The sequence below is a fragment of the Cuculus canorus genome, chromosome 2 (assembly GCF_017976375.1).
Source record: "Cuculus canorus isolate bCucCan1 chromosome 2, bCucCan1.pri, whole genome shotgun sequence".
Lineage (NCBI taxonomy): Eukaryota > Metazoa > Chordata > Aves > Cuculiformes > Cuculidae > Cuculus > Cuculus canorus.
Window position 1 is genome coordinate 69,648,278 of NC_071402.1, and position 21,164 is coordinate 69,669,441.

General features: G+C 42.4%; 1 protein-coding gene across 4 annotated transcripts in view; it reads left to right on the forward strand.

Annotated features, from left to right (window-relative positions):
* Positions 1–1,868: 1,868 nt before the first annotated feature.
* The window catches only part of EPB41L4B (erythrocyte membrane protein band 4.1 like 4B), a 178,641-nt gene continuing 159,345 nt past the window's right edge, over positions 1,869–21,164 (forward strand). For 2 of the 4 annotated variants that reach the window (XM_054058998.1, XM_054058999.1), the window contains exon 1: positions 1,869–2,209. In XM_054058998.1, coding sequence (XP_053914973.1) covers positions 1,925–2,209 — 285 coding nt within the window. In that variant the 5' untranslated portion in view covers positions 1,869–1,924. The remainder of the gene's footprint in view (positions 2,210–21,164) is intronic. The other 2 variants (XM_054059000.1, XM_054059001.1) reach the window with 2 other exon arrangements.

Genomic DNA, 21,164 nt, shown 5'->3' on the forward strand with positions numbered 1-21,164 from the left:
CATGACAAAAGTTGAAAGAGACAAAGGACTCCAGTCTCACAGGTGAGGAAAGAAGCTTTTTAGCACTTCAAAAGACTTGTTCTGTTTTCTACTAGGCCAGTCCTGAACGATGCCGGACCACCCTTCCACCCCACTCTCGTTTGCACCAGAATTACTCCCTCAAGAGACAACAGTATTCCTGCTGGATTTCCAGTCCTTAAGGTAATTTGTGTATGCAAATGAGCTTTATGGGATGGTGATATCTTCACAGTGTTCAAAGCAGTGAAAGAACCCCAATGTATGCTGCATCATTCAGGACCTGAAAGAAAACTCAAACTGCCCTCCTATTCCAAAAGAGAAAAGAAACAAATGCAAACCCCATAATCTGTAATAAGTGTCTACTCTTGATAGTGAACATTAGCAGGCAAAGATTAGCAGTTCTCCACTCTGTTTCTATAAAAGCTCTTTTACCCAGCTACACAGTGCAGAAGGGCTGCAGATGCATCCCTGCCAAAGATCATGCAGTTTTGTGGCAGTCTTGGCTGATGATGAAACAATTCAAGACCTGATCCGGTGCATTGTAGAAACACGGAAAAGGATGCAGAAGCAGCAGGCAGTTACCTAATGCTATCAAGTCTCAATAAAAAATGACAAGCTGAGACATTTTGGCAGACTTTCCGAATACCTAATAGAACAACGCTTGTGTAAACCAGCCTGGAAGCAAGGTTAACGGAAATAAATCCACAGTAGGAAAAACTTTTGAACTGAAAAAAAAAATTACTGCCTCTAAGCCTCTTAGATCACATCTAACCTTCCGGTGACAGTCTCATTGAGTGTTTCCACGAGGCACGATTCACATCCAGTATTTTATACACGGCAATGCAGCAAAAGTGCTCCCACCTGAGCCAGAATACCTAGGTACTTAACTTATTGGCAAAGCGACTCTGTGAGAGAGCATTTGTACCTATACATTGCATCATAGAATCACCAGGTTGGAAAATACCCCTTGGATCATCGCGTCCAACCAATCCTATCTGCCACTAAACCATGTCCCTGAGCACCTCGTCTACCTGTCTTTTAAACACCTCCAGGGATGGTGACTCAACCCCCTCCTTGGGCAGCCTCTGCCAGTGCCGCATGACCCTTTCCGTAAAAATCTGTGTCCTGATGTCCAGCCTGAACCTCCCCTGGCGCAGTTTGAGGCCATTCCCCCTTGTCCTGTCCCCCGTCACTTGGGAGAAGAGGCCAGCTCCCTCCTCTCCACAACTTCCTTTCAGGTAGTTGTAGAGAGCAATAAGGTCTCCCCTCAGCCTCCTCTTCTCCAGGCTAAACAACCTCAGTTCTCTCAGCCACTCCTCATAAGACTTGTTCTCCAGCCCCCTCACCAGCTTTGTTGCTCTTCTCTGGACACACTCCAGAGCCTCAACATCCTTCTTGTGGTGAGGGGCCCAGAACTGAACACAGTATTGGAGGTGTGGTCTCACCAGTGCCGAGTACAGGGGCAGAATCACCTCCCTGGACCTGACGGCCACGCCGCTCGCTATGGCAGTTCAATAAACCCGCACTCCTTCCTCACTTACAGCGGCAGAAACGAAAAAGGGAGCAAAACCCCAGGAAGGGTCTGTTTTTCCCACGCTTCCCTACGCCACCAGACCGCGGTGACCGCAATGATCAACGCGGGAGCGCCTTCTCCCTCCCGGGACAGCCCCGCCAGTGCGGTGCTCCCTCCCCCCCAAAACGGGCAGCGAAGGCGGCGCCCGAGCTCTGCCGAGGCGCCCGGAGGCGGTGGCGAGGGGCGGTGCCGGGGCGGCGCTGCGGAGGGGCGGGCGCGGGCGGCCCCGGCGCTCGGGCTCCCGGCGGGCGGCGCTGCTGCGTCGCTCCGGGAGGCGCCGCGGGGCCGGGCGCGGAGCGGCGGGGTGTGAGCGGCCGGGCAGGGCGCCCCAGGATGCTGCGGTTCCTGCGCAGGACCTTTGGCCGGCGGTCGATGCAGCGCTACGGGCGAGGAGCCGGGCGCGGAGCCGGGCGAGGGGGGCTCGACGGGGACGAGCGGGACGGGGGACTGCGCGGGGCCGCCGGCGCCTCGGGGGGGTTCCCGTCCTCGCCGCACCCCGGCGGGGCAGCGCACGGCGCCGCAGCCCCCGTGCACATCGCGGCAGCGGGCGGCAGCAAGCCGGTGCTGCAGTGCCGCGTCCTGCTGCTGGACGGCACCGAAGTCAGCGTGGAGCTGCCGGTGAGTAGCGTGCGCTTGCCTTCCAAAGCAGCCCTCTCCCCTCCTCCGCATCGCCTGTGTCCCCCCCCCGTTCCTGCTGACAGCCACCCGCGGGTCCCGCCGTTCCCCTCCTCGCTGTTCTCCGCACAAGCCTCGCGTGTTTCTCTGCTGCACCTGCCGCCAGGTGCGCGCCGTGCGCTCCTCGCCATCACCGCCCCCCCCCGCCTGGAGCCGCCGGAGAGCCTCTTCCCTTTCCCCGGAGCGAGCGGGGAGGCGGGCACCTGCTCTGCTCTCCCCTCCTCCCCGTGGCCAAAAAACAACCCTCCTCATCCCCCCCCTGCAGCGGTGCCTTCAGGGGCGCCTCTCCCGGGAGGGGCCGCCCCTGCGGTGCGGTGCGATACCTGCGGCGGCGAGGGGTTTACCTGCAGCCCCTGCTGAGCCGCGTGATGGAAGGGGGCGGGGGGCTTCCCGCATTCCTGCCCGGCTATGTGATGGAAGGGGGCGGGGGGCTTCCCGCATTCCTGCCCGGCTGTGTGATGGAAGGGGGTGGGGGGCTTCCCGCAGCTTCTGCGTGATGGAAGGGGGGGCTTCGCGCAGCCCCTACCCAGCTGTGTGGTGGAGGGGTCGGGGGCTTCGCGCATTCCCTGCGTGATGGAAGGGGAGCTTCCTGCAGCCCCTGCCCGCCTGCGTGACGGAAGGGGTCGGGGGGCTTCTCGCATCCTCTGCGTTGTGGAATGGGGGTGTCCCGCATCCCCTGCCCGGCGGCGAGGGGTTACCTGCGGATCTTAGTCGGCTGCGTGGTGGAGGAGGCTTCCCGCAGCCTTTGCATGGTGCAAGGGGGGCTTCCCGCAGACCTTTCTCGGCTGTGTGACGGAAGGAGGCGGGGGGGCTTCGTGGCAGACCCTGCTCAGCTACGTGGTGGAAGGGGTCGGGGGTCTTCCTGCATCCCCTGCCCGGCTGCATGATGGAAGGGGTCGGGGGGCTTTCCGCATCCCCTGCCCGGTGGAAGGGGGTGGGGTTTGCCTGCAGCCCTTGCTCGGTGGGGTCTGCCCGCAGCCGTCACCCGACGGCACGGTTGGGGTTGCGGGGACCGGAGGCTCCGGTGCCTTTGGCTTCGCTGCCCTCCGGCTAGGAGCGGCCCCTCGCCCTGCAGGCGGCACCTGATCTCTTCTTTGCTATCACCGCCCGTCTGCGGGGGTCTCCCGGCTCGGGGATGCTGCTCCCGTCCCGGGCAAGAGGGATTCCGCTTGCCCGGGACGGGAGCAGCACTCCCGAGCCGGGAGATCCCCGTCATTGGACGCAGAACTTCTCCCCGTCCTGCTGCTGTGCTGGAGGAATGAAGAAGGGACGGTGTGTTTGTGTTTGGTTTTGCCTCCTTGGTGAAGTTGGGCTGCCTTTGTGGGTGTTCCAGCATCCACGGAGCCCGTCGTGCGCCCTTGTATCTCTCTGAAAGGAAGCGGTGATTGTTACTAATTTACAGAGTTTGGGTTTTGCAACAGCTGCTAAATACTCGACGCCCATCGTTTTTTTGATAACCTTTTCCCTCCCTCTTGAGAACCAAGTTTCCCATGAAATTGTATGGAAGTTTATCGTATTTGAAAAACATTTACATTTCCGTTCCGTTTCAACCCAAATGATCACCAGCCAACCATTAAGCTTGATCTACAAAAGCAGGTGTGTGTGAGGACTTGCTAATAATGAGTGTAACAGCCTGATAAATTGCACCTACTTTAATCTCCAGTAGTCTGAAAGAGAGAGTTTGAATTTTTTTGAGTACATTTTGAATCTTGTTAGGTGCCTTTCATATTAATAATCATCTGTATATATTGGCATCATTTCACTGAAACATGGAATTTGGCAACCCCATGGTTTCTGCTTAAAAGAAACTGAAGAGATGGAGTAAGACTCTTACAAATGAACATAGAAGTGTGTGAATGGAGCCACCTAGAGATTCTTGCTGCAGAATTACCTGTCCTCCCTTGCCTTGCAGACTGGATCACGCATTTCCAGATATTGGAAGTGCTAATGTGTTTCCTCTCCTTGCATGTTCTTCACAACTTGCTGCAGTCTTTCTAACATCTCAGCAGAAATCTTTTCTAAAGAAGACTTGATGAATGTTATCAGCACGCTAAGGATTTACTTACAGAGCTCTATGTAGATAAGCTCAGTAAATATTTTGCCTAAGGTTATACTCCCTCTGATGTATCAGAGTTCAGCTGTTGCTGTAGAGCCTGTTTGAGATAGTCTGTCAAAAAATGAGAAAAAAAGAAAATGATGTGGATTTGAAGCATCAGAAAATGAGGCAATGGCACTCTTCTTGCTTCTTGAGTATTGAATTTATATGGAGGTATCTGCTTGGTCCAGTGAAGCAGCTGTTGATCACTTTTTCTTGAATTTGACCTCCAAACAAAGCCTAGACTGCCAATGTTTTCAGAATGTGAGCTGCATACATGGTGATTGTAGTTCATTTGTCCAAAGGCAAGGTAAAAGTTGGTTGGATTTTTGTTTTATTTCCACCGAAATCCCTAGACTTTTGGAGGATTGGAGCATGTAGTAGCTGTCAGTGTTTTGAGGATTAAAAACTGTTATATTGAAATCCATATCTGTTCCTCGTGTTTTTTTCCTTTCTTCCACGGAAAGGGACACCCTCACTGAGAGTCAGAAACACTGAAAGTGGTGTTGCACCATTTATGGAGGTTGATCAGTAAAGTTTCTGAGCTTTGCATACAGCTCTATGTTTTTATGGGATTAGGGTCTGAAACAGAATATGCTTTAATGCTTGGAAGCTGTGGTACAGTACCAGTTAAGCAGAATGAGCCAAGTACTGTCCTTTGCACTTAAAAAATAGAATAGTGTGTGGTGGTTTCTCTCCATTTCAGCTCAAATTTTATGGAAAAGGAGGGATTGTGGGCTTCATCACCAGTAAGCAGCTTACACATGAAGTCAAGTACGTAGATCATTGCAGAGGACTTAACTGTGCTTCTGAATAGATTCACAAGCACTTGTTTCAGGAGATGTTGGCATCTGTAAAGTGCAGTCCTTTTACTACTTGCTAACATTACACCCTGATTGCCTTTCTCAAGGAAAAAGGAACTTGTTGATGTTAGAACATGATACTCTTGTAATTACAACTTTTTAGGCTGCTAAGACTTCATGTATAAGTAATTGAAAGATTTATTAGTTTTTAAATGCTAAAGGATCTGTTTGTTTGTGTGGAAGAATGACAAAAAAGACATGAGTGAAGGAAAACTATAGCTATACGTGTAGGAAAAAAGTTTCAATTTTTTTTTGTTTGTTTAGCTATTGTTTTGTTTTATTTCAATATTAATGTGAAGCTAAAACCGCAAAACTTTTGTCCAGGTTAAATATATCAGGTTTTGCCAGAATGTTTTCTCATATGTGAGTGCTGGTGGTAGTGGTGGGAAAAATAAATCCTCCATCAGTAGGTTGGTAACTGTCTTTGGGGTTAACATTAGCATTTTTGTGACAGTATCTGTATTAGGAACTACACATCTGGTAAGTTCTTGTCTGCCTATGGTAGTAACAGAAGTAGAGTTCTGCCCTGATTTCTCCTTCGCTTGTCCTTCTCTGGGCTGTACCAGCAATGTTGTGACCAGAGTTACCTTTCTTGTTTATCTGCATTTCCACACCCGCTTATTTCTGTGGCATTTGTGCTTTGTTCTTTCTTCCTGCACGTCCCCTGCCCTCAGACTACCCGATCTGCTAGCCCACCCTCCTATGGTGTTGTGTACTTTTTAACTGGCAGGTGTTCTCTGGCTTTCCTGAATCTGCTTCCTACCCAGCTATCCCTATACAAATGTCAGCGTATGATTATTCTAAGCACTGTAGATACCTCTTGATAATGGTATCTATAGTCAACTTCTTGCATGAAATTTCAAGGATTTCTTAATGGTGTTGGCTTTTCTGTTCACTCTTAAGGCAAGAATCATGTACTTTGAAAGTATTCTTTCTAAATAGAATAATGTACTGGATGGCTTTTCAAACCCACAAGGTCCTCAGGGATCTGTATTGAATGTGAGATGCTATTAAGATTGTATCCGTTGTATAGTAGTGAGTGGCGGTTGACCAGTTCTTTTGCTGTGGGGTGATTTCCCATGGGAAGGGGAGCATAAATGGTATCATTACTTCCTCTTGACCTGACACCACATGTCTGCCCATCTGAAATTTAGTTATAAGAATTGAAGCAAGGAGAAAGAAAAACTTACATTAGAATTCACCCTTTCCTTCCTCTCACATAGGTATCAGTGTATTTCTTTTAATAATGCCATTGAGAACCTGTTTAGAATCTTTTGTGTTGCATCTTCCCTAGCGTTGGAGGCTGTTACTTGTTCGGGGTTTGTAACTCGGCTCTAGGTAGATGAAAGGCTGCTTGCTCGCTGCTGTCAAAACAATCTTGCTTGTGTTTTTCTGGAGGACTTATGAGTTTAATGAATGAAAAACTAGTTGGAAATGATGCGATGCTCTTACATAAAGAATGCAGGGAAAGAGCATTGACATTTACGCAGTGGTGATGATGCCTGCTAGTTAATATGTAAACAGAACAGTCTATGGATGGCTCCCAGATGAGGCCAAAAAGCCAAATTGTTGTTGACTGCAGACATGGCTGATGACATTTCTAAAAACTGAGTCTCTGGTTTTTAATTCAGTGCATCTTATGAAAGCTTAAAGGGACGATATGAAAGATGCCTATTCAGTGGGACTGTCCAGAGTAGCAGGAATTAAAGTCCCTTTTCTTAATGCCACTGAAAACACTATTGTCTGATGAGCTGAGGGAGGGCAGGAAGGGAATGAACACATGTAGAGTGTTCTTGGGAACTTCTCCACTGTGGAAATCATCATCCTGCAAGGCAGATACAGGATACTTTACATTTTCTGTGACATGAAGCCACATCAGTCAACATGTTGTCCGTCATAAATACTCCTTTCTAAAAATCTCCTTGCTCTGATAAATTTCTGTAATGCAGTGAACATTATTCCAAAGACCTGTGATATGTTAGATAGGAGATGATATTTAATGATTAAATGAATGAATAAGTCAAATATAACTCTTCAAATCTATGAATTGTTTTCAGATGGATAGCTTTTGTATTACTACTTTGCCTTCCTTTTGGTGTATCTGTTTTAATAATTGTTACGGCTGCTATGGAAACGCTTCAGGATAGAGATAGTAAATGTTCTTCAATACCCTTTTCTATTCTCTGATCTTCTCTGTTGTATCCTTTTTTTTTTTTTCCTCCGGAGTAACATGAACATAACAAAACTTACTATCTGGCCTCTATGCTTACATCAAAAGTAAACGTTAAATTAACTCCTGAATGGTCATCTCTTTCTTATAATTATTGGTTAGTGTGTTTGACTTACTAACCTTAGGAATATTGGGAGAGAAGTAAAACTCTTTTTTTTTTTTTTTTTTTTTCTTTCTTTTACATCACACATGACATTTCAAGAATATTAACTCTAGAAAAATCTGCTAATATTCATGTGGATGCTTAGATTCAAGTCATTCTCCGGAGTCTGCTAACTGAAGGGTTGCCCCCACACAAATAGAAGATATATTACATCAGATGGAGGAAATTGGTAATATGCCTTCTTTACAGAAGTTACATTTCAACAACATAAAATTAGAGTACTTGCTGGAGAATGTTAAAAGCATGTTTGCAGCTGGAAAGGCCCCTCATGTACATGAACTCCTGTGAGCACCAGCAGCTGTAATCCCCTTCATAAACTGATCAAGCTCCATTTTTAGAAGGAGCTGAGTATTTTGCTTCTGCAGCTTATGTTGAAATGTCTTTTCATTACCTTACAGCTCTGATCAAGAAACTAGCTGGGACTGGATGTGCTGTCTTCTGGCAGTAGCCTTTAATTATGTTATCCATGTACCATATACTTTGATGCATTGCTGTGTACACTGAAGGTGTGTGAAAAGCATTCATAGTAGAATCACGTACTGAGTCAGGGACATGCACAGCCCCAGAGAAATGGGAAAGAGATGGGGTATGAGCACATGACTGCAGCTCGGCTTCAGAAAAGCATGGTGTTAGGCTCTTGAGAGAGAAGAGGGAATTTTAGGCCCTCGATGTGCTTACCAAACATTCCAAATAAATCTACAGCAGATAAAAGACATTTCAACAGTACATAGTAAAAAGGGGAGACTATGAACAGTGTTGTGTTTTGGCATATGTTAGATAAGTTCTGCTTGTGAATTCCATTAGTTATTTATGGAAACCAATACCATTTTTCAATGCAACACAGATAGGATAACAGGACTGCTGCTGCAAAGAGCTGACACAGTGAGGGGGAGAAAGCCAATGGTGGGAGCAGTACACTGCAAAGACACAATCATGAGCAGCTGGTACTAATTCTCTGATGGAGAGCTTATGCCTCTGAAGAGATGGGGGGAAAATAAGGGGGTTGTATGCATTCTTTCAGATGCCTTTTTACTGTGGACTAGAACACAGCTGTGCCTAGGAAGTAACTGTGTAAACTGTCAATGTGGCTGGACCTGTTGGTTGTTAGCACAAAAATTTATTTCAGTAGCAGCTCTTCATACTGGGTTGTGAGCTATGCGATCATAAACATTGGAGAAACTCTGAAGACCACGATGGATTTGAATAAAGATGGTAATTAAGAAGAAAACTTGAAGACTTTCAGAATGTTTTTTTTTTTTTGTATACTGTGTATACAGCTAATATGTTGGGTTTTTTTTCCCCCAGTAGTTGTGTTCTAGATTATGTTGCTAGGTAGCACACCTGTAGCTTCAGGCTCTCGGTAGCAGTCCTGAAGAAGAAAAAGAATGCCTGAGCATGTATAAAGTTCCTGTGAGGCAGGAAATAGGAACAAAGATACTTTATCAGTGCAGCCCATATGTAAGAGCAAGCAGAGGACTAGTTTTGTTTGGATTGCAGAAGGTAGTATAGGAAGAAACAGACTGAAATGTTGAAGAAGCTAGAAGTTGTGTCTAAAGTATGGGATGTATTGTGTGTCCAGTTATCTTTTGAAGCAGAGAGAGGAAGACTCTACTCTTGCTTCTTTGCAGTTGTAAAAGTTGACAGCAGTCCTCAGTCCTGCATCTTTCCCACAAAAATGCAATTTCCCAGCTGTGGCCAGGGATCTGTGGCTGGCTCAGCAGCTTATTCAGCCAGTTTGACTAACAGAGTGCCCTGTCTGTCAGGGCGCAAGTGATGCAGGTGACAGCTTGTGTTGAACATTCCCAGTTCTGGAGCAGGCATTAGAGGAACATTGGTAGCTATTGGTGAAACAGTTAATTCAAAGATTAAAACTTCTCACATTAAAAATGCATGGTTTCATTTTAGACAACAAAATGCACCTGAAAACTGAAATGCTATGGGAAGGAGGTTGAGAGAAGAATGGAGAATATATACATAATTGAATTGTAGACCCTTTACAATGTAAAATATAAGGATAAATACAAAGAACTTCTATTATTGTTTGCTAGAAGGATGACGTTGACAGCTGTTGAGTGTACATACAGCATTTCCATCATTTTAAATTACTTGAGAAATGCATGGGGTTTTTTAGTATTTCTTTTCCAGTGCATACTGTGGTAAATGTTCTTTTTTTCTTTCTGCGTTAGAAATATAAAGGTTGGAGGGTAATGAAGTGTTTAGAGTGGCCATCTGCTCTTCATTTCCAATTATTTCTATGCATCAATTTCGGTATGTCCTGGACCATTAGCTATACTGTGATGATATTATTTTGAAATATTTATTGAAGTTCCAGCCTCAGACTCCAGCTATGAAGCATGGAAAATATTAAGAGTTAGTTTATATTGACTGTTCATGTTTTTGATCTGTACAGATTCAGGTTATATCCCTTCCTTGTTTGTTATGGAAACACAGATAATTTACCCAAACAAACACCAAATGTCATCTTTTCTTTGGTTTTTATTTGTTTGTTTGTTTTCTTGGCATACCAATAAACAGATTGAATTGAGATGCTACTAATATTTCATTATTTTAATACATGTGGTACAGTTTATATGATAATTAGAGACTAGAAATCCTAATAGAGGATTCAATTTGATGTTTGCGAAATATAGCAAATAACTCTACACAAATATGTGCAGGGTGTAGGATCTTTCTTTTGAAGAACTTGAACTTGTGTGAATGTGCCAGCATCAAATATACAGTTAGAAAATCATAGCGTTATAACTTAAGGATTATAACCTGTAATTAAATTATTGTGGACTGAAGCATTATTTCCAAGGAGGAGTTCTTTCATGGCTGTTTGAAAATAATGCTTCTTCATAGCAGTAGTAATGATTGTATGTGTTATTTTCATTAGTGCTTTATCATAGAATTATTTAGGTTGGAAAGACCTTTGAGATCAAGTCCAACTGTAAACCCAACACTGCCAAGTTCACCACTAAACCATGTCCCTAAGCATCACATATATTGAAAAAGCAAGTGGACTTGAGAGGAATTTTGTAACTTAGCAGTCTTGTCTGGGAAAACACCTGTTTCTTTTTCTGCCTAAGGACACTTAACCTTGAGAGTGAATGAGGAGAACGCTTCCCATTTTTCAGTTTAAAGTTTCTTACTGTGTATATTTCACTGTGTGGGGTCTGGTAGGTTGTGTTAGAGGATAAGCTTTAACATTATCCTAGACTGTGAACAAATTCTCATTTTAATATTGTTGGATAAAATAAACGTGCTAACTGCATTGTTTCTTTTTTCTTGTTGATGTTAAGTCCAAACAAAATTACTTAATGTCCAAATGTTACCTGCTTTAACTGGGCAAGTGAATATTTTCCACCTTTTTCTGAGAAAAGGAGCAGTTCTTTTAAGTTTTTCCTTCTCCATGTTCCTACCCAGAATTGATTTAGGTTGTTTTCTGTCATTTAAATGTGTAATAAATCTCTTTCATACCTTGCTAGTGGTTCCTGGAGCTGTGATATGGTGTGATTTTAAACTGAGGACATGCATTTCTGTAAAAAGACCAGACCCATAAAATTCCATTTTTATAAAGAGATCTGAAACTGTCAGTGCTCTGTACAATCGTTCAACAAAGATCCCTATTCAGTAAAGATGCAAATCTGCAGTATGTAGGTTTTATATTCAGGCTACTCAGTAAGTAGAAATTCTTCCTGAATAACGAACCTTCCATGAGTGCTTTGCTTTGAGAGATGATGAATGATGAGTCTGTTATCTCTTTGAATTAAGCAAATAAATGAAGAGGGGTGGTATTCTTCAAAATAGGTTGTATCACTAGGGTAGGCAGCACCCTTGCTTGAAGTGTGAAGTCCAGTGGGCAGTATCCACTTACCTTCTGTCATGTCATCATCTTTGGATGCCGATGCGTATCTATGTCAAGCCAGACTTCCTGCTGTAGCTCTGTGGAGAGAAGGGCTGGTGTAATAGTACAGCAGTGTAACTTATCTGTTGTGCAAAAGGCTTCATTAATTTTCAACCCTCTTCCTGCTATTTCATATATTTGCCTTGATTTAGTGTTTTATTTTCTTTCCGTGCTCTTCAGCAATGAAGAGAGGGTGATGGGATGTTTTCTTATTTATTACTGATATCTCCTTTCTCTGGGGAGGAGTCTTTTCAGCCCTGCTCCATGACCGCTCCTAAGCCTGCAAGCCTCATCTACCAAGGCCACATGTGAGCTGTGGTTTGGAACACCCAGCTGCAGGGTGACTTCTACATGTGCCCAGTGTCTGCTTTGCATCATTAATTCTGTGTGCAGCTTTTGGCAGCACATTGAAGTTCCGTTCTTGACTTCAAATTTATCAGAAAGTGTTAATTTTGATGGGTTTTCTTTTTAATAGGGCAACCTTCTTGCTAAGGCAGCAGAGATCACTGATGCCTGGTACAGAGGCCAGTGAAGCCTTTAAATGTTGACTTTTCCTTTCTTCCTTTAAGCTGAGTACTTAAGCCATCACCTGCCTTTGTCTGTCTCCCTTCACTCTTTTCCTCCTATAAAATGATATCTCACTTTTGACTTTTCTATGTTGGATGAACTGATGCAAAACTTGTGAAATAGGGAATCAAAACCTTGGGTTTAGGTGTTAGAATAGGGGAGCCTTTGGGAAATTCAAACATATGTCACAGTATTCAAATTGTTTGTTGTGAACAGTAGGCACTGAGAAGGGGAAATTTTTATTAACTGATGGATTTTGGTAATTTATTAAATGAATTTAGGAGATCATTCTATGAGACATAATCTGTACACAAGTATTTTTTTGGTATTCTTATACTTAGAATTGGAAACAGGCTGAAGTTAGTCACTGCCTTCACTACTTTTTCCTCCTGAATTCTCTGAGCCATCCTCTCTTTTGCTGGTATTGCTCAATCGCTTTTCTTCCTGTGTAGCATGTTGATTCTAGTATTTGCATTATAAATTTATCCTGTAGTAAAACCTTTCTGATGCATCTTTTCTGGCTTTAAAAGTAAAGATGTTTACAAAATATGGGAAACATGAGGAAAGAGTTTGAGCATTTGTCTGTATCAGCAAAACCAGACTGAAGTTGATGAGTACATTTCTCTGAAGGGAGTGGAAATAGAAAAATTCAGTGCTGTGCAACAGAAATGGTTTTTGTTTGCTGCTATTGAGATTTGCCAGCAGATATTCTCATTTTACAGTTTGTGTGCCTGGATTTTGATGTATTCTCACATTAAACACCTGCATATTTTCGTTTATAGTTTGATCGTGAAGTATATTTTTTAAAAAAAAAATTCAGTTTTTTTGGCAGATTTTGCTTTAAGAGTGTGTTTATGGCCAGGAAAGAGGACCTTGATTTCTTCCTCCCATGTTATGGTAATAGATACCAATGGAAGTATTTCTTCTGGAAGAATTTTATCTTTCTTTGACAGGGAGAAGCAGATGATCTGATAACATTTACAGCACATTTGTAATCTGAAAAATTGTTAGATGAAGTAAAAATGTGGTCTTTTATAAATAGAAAATGTTGTTTATCAAAAGTTCATTTCAGAAAGCAGATTTTTCCCCGTTACAACTTCTAGTTTCTCAGCATTTGTGTAATGCCAGGAGTGGAGAACTGTCCCACCCATGTCAGTAAGCTGAATGTTGGAAACTTTCTAGTATGAGAAAATAGTCCGAAGAAGCTCTGTGGCTTCACTGTGACTTTCAGTAGCTGCTGAGACTGGGCAAACTAAAGTGCAAGTGCTATCTTGAAGAATAGCCTTCAAAATGAACTTTATTTCTTTTGCTTTCAGGATTTCTAAGGCATCTTACCATTTACTGAAATAAATACCGATCTCTTAATTTAAGGAGCTTTTAAGTAATACCAAAATCTTTAGCAAAGTATTCAGAAAAGCTGGGATTTTTATTTTTTTTTTTGCAAGCTACAGGGTAAATGAATGATTAGGTTGCAAGAAAGTTAGGACAATATTTAAAGAGTACTAATTCTTCTTTATTGCATATGCACTAACCTCATTACAGGCTGTTAAGACAAGAGTGGCATTAAATGACTTGAGAGCCATCAAATACAGATTCCATGAGACATCCCCAGGCCTGGGGAGCTCTCCCTACAAATAGCAGCTCTCAGAACAGTGCTGCCTGCTTTTCTGCAGGAGTTTTAAGTCAGACTCCAAGTCCCAATACATCCGAGGAGAAAGCTTCTCTCTCGCCTTTTCATTTGTAGCTCTCAGAATAACTACAAATTTTATTTACTATTTTGTAAAAGGGCACACTAGTCTGTCTGTATCGCAGAGCTCATACAGGTGAGATGGAAAACCAAGTTCTTTTATTTCTGTGGACTTGTACATGAAGTGAAAGCACTCATTGGAAACAGCCAGATACTTCTCTGTCCCTGTGCAATCCAACAGCATTTTTTGGTGCTGAAAATATGTCCCTGAGGGCAAAATACGAATTTAGTGTGGTTCCAGAGGGACAAGATGTGACCACTTCATGTACTTCCAAGACTGTCACCTCCTTTGCTTGAAAAGTATATTTTGGGTAACCTCCGCCTCTGCACAGACAGTAGAGGAAGAGGCAAACCACAGATGGGAGACTGGGTGCAGGGCTGATGATGAAATGTGTGCTCTGGACTATGCTTCTGTTTATGTCCTATGTCTGAATGTAATCTACAGTGCTAATAAGCTTGGAGTGGTTTTATAGTTAAAAGATAGTTTATAAATGCAGAAACAGGCACCCTAATGTTAGGAGGCAAGGGTGCAGCTTTGGTTTCAGAGCTAAATGAATTTATGGTGTTATTCAAAGTGACTTTCGTATCTCAAAAGCTGTTGTGAGACTGCGGGTTCCTGGTGGCAGTAATCGATGGAACTGATGTTTGAGTAGCTAGGATTTATTTTTGTACTTTTGTGCCGGGGTAGGTAGAGAATGAGGTGGTTTTATTATGGCCTTACTAAACGGATACAAACTTACACATACTAAGAGAACTTAACTGTTTTTACAAGCAATTATTTTTCAAAGGCAATTGTTAAAATGAAATATTTGCAGAAAATCACAAATATGATTATTGTTACCTGTTCACATCCCCCACCCATCTCTCTGAAGCTCTGGCAGTTTCATCAACACATGGATAGAGCTACCATATTTGCTGTCTGAGAAAAATTGCTTTGAGTAAGTGGCTAGCACAGGTTCCAGCTGTCTCGGTTCCCATTTGTTCCTTCTTTTAAGATCTTTTGTTAAGGCTGTCATGATGTTAAATGGAAGTCAACTGACTGTTCTCCCTATGTATCATTTGGACTATCAGTCTTTTATATTATATTAGTCACATGGATGGCCTTTAAATTAATAGATTCTGAACAGTAGATTTGTTTCAGGTCAGAAAAGGATCATTGTGAATGCTTATTCTCTTCTTCACTGATCAGTCTCTAAAACTTCTTTCAGGAATATTTTAAGTCTGTCACTTTTTAGCATTACTTCTCTCCTTGGATATCATTAGTATGTCTGCCTTTAAGAGTCTTTAATGAGAAGCAGTTACTTATTCAAGTTGTACCTGGACTCTTGAGAATAATAACAGGTCTTCTATCATACCAGATATTTTTATGGTCCTTGTTATCCCCTGTCATGCTAACTGGGCACTCATGCAATGAAAAGTCCTGGGACTACAGGGGAAAAACTTTCTCCAAGTGAAGGTATGTGAAATTCACATCCAAGTCACCTCTTAGCCTTACCTTTGATTGTCTAAATAGATAAAACCCAACATATACATCCAGATGCTTTTCAGACTCAAAATTATTCTTTGTAGTATTTTTTCTGACTTTGTGCATAATGTGCAGACATTTGAGCTGGGCACAGCAATGTTGTTAGAATGTTTGCTGAATAGTATAGGAAATAGCATTGTTCCCTAACTTCATGTTACCTTGTTATGCATTCAAGGCTCATGTTTAATTTCTTGGCTGTAGCTTTACACTGAGAGCTCGTGGTCAGTTGTTTTTCTCTTATTACACCAGAGTCATTACAATGCTGCTGAAATCCAGGGCACTATTTTTGACCTAGTAAGTACAGGTAAAACTTTTGTTCCTGTGTGTGATCTGTGGTTTCACTGAATTCAGCTGCAGCATTTTGATGCAATTCTGCACCCCCAAGAGATGCAAATCCATGTGTACAACCAACAAGATCAGTCTTCTCCTCCTACTGTGCCAGTTTTGTGAAGGTCAGGCGTGAGTGATTTTATTAGTTTCCTCCGAGGGAAAACTATCCAGTTTTGCATAGTTTATTGTGAGCAGAACACTTCAGGGTTGCACAGACAGTGCAGCTGGCTGGCTGCTCTCCTCCTTTCCCTTCCTGATTAGTTTCTTTAAAAAAAAAAAAAAAAAATCTGCCTGTCATGGATTGCACACATCTGTTTTTGGAATGTTTATGCTTGGTTTGTTGGACTGTCTCATAAGCTGTGTATTGAGAGTACAGGTGTTTCATGCTCAATACACCTTCAAAGAATTCTTGGCTTCTCATTCCCATCCTGGTGCTGCAGGCAGATACCTGCCCTTTCAGATGTTTGTGGGACTGTGCTGAAAGCCAGCTCAGGGATCAGATCCAAGGTTATTTCGCTCTAGAAAATGCTTTTTTTCAGCATTGAATATCAATATCATAAATTTGTTACAGGTATGGCATAAGTAAGGGGCAAAGCAGTAGTGACAGAGAATATCATAGAATCATAGAATAGTTTGGACTGGAAGGGACCTCGAAGGTCATCTGGTTCCAACGCTCCTGCTGTGGGCAGGGACACATTCCACTAGACTTTGAGCCATTGAGCGCTACACTTTGAATACAACCAGCCAGCCAGGTTCTTATCCACCTTACTGCCCACCCATCGAATCCATATCTCTCCACTTTAGGGAGAAGGATGTTGTGGGGGACTGTGTCAAAGGCTTTACAGCAGTCCAGATAGATCACATTCGTTGGTTTACCTGTGTCCCCTGCTGCAGTTACCCCATCATAGAAAGCCACTAAGTTGGTCAGACAGGATTTGCCCCAGTGAAGCCGTGCGGATGCCATTAATCACCTCTATGTCCTGCATGCGCTTTAGCATAGCTTCTAGGAGGGTCTGTTCCATCATCTTCCCAGGCACAGAGGTGAGGCTGACAGGTCAGTAGGGTCGTCTTTTATACTCTTTTTAAAACTGGGCACAATGTTACCTTTCTTCCAGTCACCAGGGTCTTCTCCTGGTTGCCGTGACTTTTCAAATGTTGTGGGGAGTGGCTTGGCAGCTACATCAGCCAATTCCCTCAGGACTCTGGGATGCATCTCATCAGGTCCCATAGACTTACCTATGTTCAGATTGGGAGCTCTTTAAGGAGGAAGTGCTGTAAAAATCCCTGATGTTGTTGAGTTGGGCCTTGACGGTATAAATAATCACTTAGGAAAGGTTTGATTCACGTACATAGTTTGATCATGAGTGCTCTTCGCCTGCCCCACTGAAGTCAGGCAGATTACTGTGAAGTTGGAGAAGAAATGCTTAGTTGCAGCAGTGTAATTTAGTGGAAGAAATAGGGGGAAGTAGCTCAAACTGGATCTGCAGGAGCTGAGCTGTGCCAAAGTTGGATATCTTGCAGAAACATATTCTAAGGTTCCGTCTTGCTGCAATCAAATAAATGTATGGTCTTATGGAGGAAGAAATTAGATTTGTTTTATGAGGCTTAATTTTCTTGCAATTATGATGAGTAGTATAAATTATATTGCTACTTACTTTATTGCTGACTGGACCTGTCCATGATAAGTTTTTATTTTCAGGATCTAATAGGGAGCCAGATATTTGATAGGCCAGATAATTGATAAGGCTAACAAAGCCAATACTGAAATTAGAAAGTTTCTAGGGATTTTAGAGGTCACCTTTTTTTAGGTTCTATGTGAGGAGTTTCAAATAGAACCAGGACTGAAACGATCTTCTTACGGTCATTACTTGAGCTGGGAGGTGCTGGTTTTCACGTTCATGGGTGAAAGTTTCCAATTTATTTAAGAGATGATTATTTCTTTTATTATGATTTATTTCTTTTAAGCCACAAGCATTTGCTGTTCCTCTTGTGAGGAGCAGCAAATAATAAATTTGCTCCTTCAAAGCACCTTTGAAGATGTTTTACTGTCTGGGTAGTAAGGTGATGAGGTCTGTAATCTCCTTCTGGACAGAAAGACTTGAGTCTTCGATAAACTTCTGCAAAAAGATTAGTGGAGATTGCCTAAGATGTTATTGCCTTCAGATGTCTCACTCTATGACTCAACTGTCAGAAGAATGTGTGCACCTGTATCTTAGCAAGTCTGTTGAATAACCAGATATGAGTTTAAACCACGAGATACTGCACTGCAGTGACTGAGAAAAAAAAAAAAAGTGTATGTTTTGTGTTATTGAGGAAGTGGTGTTCTCCAGCAGAGTCACGGGAGCGTGTGCTTTGTAGTGAGCAGTGATCTGTTCAACAGCTGCAGTAATATTGTCAATTTGGGCCTCCATCTTAATGAGGAAAGGTCTACTTCACCAGCAAAGAACCCCCAAGTACTTTGTTGTTGTGTTACTGTGATCTCACTATTTTAGTTTAGCAGCTCTGTGCTTGTAGTATTAGCAATGTCATGGGAGCTGAGCAGTGTTGTGGTCCTCTGAGGAGCTGGGAGCATTGATAACTTGCCCTGTTCAAGCTTCTCTGTACAGGTCTGTACTGCTCTTCCTGCGTCCACGGTATTGCCCTAGAGGGATTTTTGTCTGGGGAGAGCAATGGAAACTACTACAAACGTACTTCTGGAATGAATTTTGAGGGTTTTTTTACTGGCCAAAATGGCATCTGTAAACACTGTCCACAAGAGAGGTGGGCTCTTCATTGGGCTAGTAAGCTACAAAAATATAAAACATGCTGTGTAGATGCGGAGACTCTTGACTAGCATGAGTCTGAGGAAGTTAGCTTAGCTGTAGTGCTTTTTTATCTGGACTTTGTTCTAGAAGCACTATTTCACCTTACACAAATAATGGGAGTTGACTAAAGGTATTGCATTGTTACAGTGCAAAGTTCCTTTTGCTTTGACATTCTTTATTGGATTGAAGTGACATCTTGTGATAACCTCATAGGGTGGAAAAGATGAGCTTTCCTTGTGAAACACCCAGTAAGCCTAAATTAGGAACTTAAAGGTTTGTTGTTTTTTGTTTGGTTTTTTTTTTTTTTTTTTTTTACAGGAAGGTTTTCTGTGAAGAATTTTAACAATAGTGCTAAAGCACAAACCAAGCTGATCATTTCCTAAAATAAGATCTGTCTGTACCACAGCTAATCTAGACAGGCTATAGGTATTATGAATATGTGTTAGGGACTTGTTACACACTTGTAATTACAGAAAACCAAGCATGTGTCATGAACTCTTCAGATTGATGGTAAAATTTGGTTTGGTATTCCCCCAGCACAAATGTTTTAGGTTAACAGGGTAGAAGGGTGGAATCAGGGAGGCAATTCCATATTAATGAAGTTAAGCCCTCTGATTGCTTTGAGACTGTTGTTAAACATTTCTGCTGATTCTGAGAGGAGGAGGAAACATCTAAATTTGTATAAACTTATGACTTGTCTGAACACATAAATTATCAGTTTATTCTGTCAGTGTAAAATAAAACAGTCAAAGTCTAAATGCAATACGTGCATTTTAGATGTTGCACAAGATATTTTAATATATTTTTTTTACAACTTTACCAGTCCTGATGACATAGGTGTGTGCTTGTAAATTGGCAGACTGCTGTCAAATTTATTTCACTGTAACTGCTGGGTTCAGAGAGTGCAGTGCAGATTAACTAGTAGCATGAGGACTGTCTGCAGTTGTAATAGTCAACAATTCAGTCATGAGCCATTTGTGTGTTTGTAGCTTTCTTTCTATATGTCTATATATGTATATAAGCTTGTATGTGGTTTCTAATAATCATGTGTTTAAGGGTGGGAAACTGACTTAGCTAAATCTCAGTGTACTTTGTGGTAGAGCTGCATTGGCCCAAAGGATTGCCAGAACCTTGTAGCTAAGCTCCTTCTTTTCTGCCAGAAAGAAAAGAAGTGCTTTCCCTACTTATTGCCAGTGCTGCTTTTAGGCTTCTGTATTGAAGTGTGAAACCCTGTTGCCTTTGGTTGGGCGTGCTAGGCCCAGGTATAAAAGCTTTGTAGTACTTCTGGCATTGAGGACCTAACTACAGAGTAGAAAATGGTTAGTGTTGCTCCTAGTGTTTTTATTTATCATCTTTACATGCCTTTTCAGGGATATCCTTGGTCTGAAAAATGTCATTCCTGTAGTGCTGTGGAGTTGAATGTTGTTAATTAAATCTTACATTAAGGAATCAAGGAGAGGAAGAACCACCTCTTCTTTTCCTCTTTTCTGTTCCTCCTCTCCTTCTGTCTCTAAGCTGATCATCCTACCAATTCGACCTGATATCTTGTTCTAATTAGAGCTTTTCTTATTTTTTTTTATACTTTTAGTATGAAGTTGTCACAATAAATTATGATCAACATTTCAGCCATCATCTGAGTCCTAAATTTGATATCAGCATGACATGTGTAACCTGAATTGTTAGTGGCTTTGTATATGGGTAACAGGTTGAACAGAAATTAATATACTCAAAACAAGGAATTCGAATCATGTCCTTTTTCAAAGATACCATTTAAATAGAGCTGCTTTTAAGGCGGTTCTGCTTTTTTTTTCCTTTCCTCATTGGTAAGGATGGAAGAGGGATATCGCCACTTACTTTTCTTATTAGTCTCTAGTTTATTGGTTTTCCACATTTTCCTGAGCAGTATTTAAAAGACACATATGTTACTTTTTTGATACGCAAATAGTGAAGAATTGGCAAAGTGGTCACTGCACCCTTCTCCAAATTTTATGCTGCTGACACAGGAGACAGCAATTTTACTGTGATAATCTTTACGGTCCCTTACAACCCTAACTGTTCTATGATTCTATAATCGTTTTCCATCAGATTCAACTGCATTGGCTAATACGTGCAAGACTGCGTTAATGTTTCTGGTGCTGTAGCTGGGTTTTTGTCTTGGTATGGTTCTAGTAGAGCTAACCCGTCTTCCCTAGAGATTATCCTTCTCACACAAGTTCTGTGTGCTGTGTGTGTTTCTTTCTCTGGATTTGAAATGCTCTAGGGTCTGGTATGCCAAGCTCATAGCGTATTGTTGTATAGCCTAGTGGAGAGAATGTGTACTTGCATAATTACTGTGCGAAATGAGTCAGTCAAGCAGTAATTAGTTACCTTCTTCCATCTCCAGAAGCGTACTCTTTTCTCTTGATATTTTGTGTTGAACTTCATCTTCTGTTAGAAATGTTTCAAAGCTAGAACTTGTGTTTTTTATGATATAAAGTGGGGTTTTTTTGATACTTGGCTACAGTATGTGGAAGAAGTGTTTGCTGTCTATGGCTTAACTTCATCTGGGATTCTGGTTTTTGAGGAACCTGGCTCCTTCGAAAACTATAGTTTCATTTCTTTGGAGGGCATATGTCATCTGTAAAGTGTCTTTTAAGAACAAATGCAGGAGAATGATGCTGCTGATCT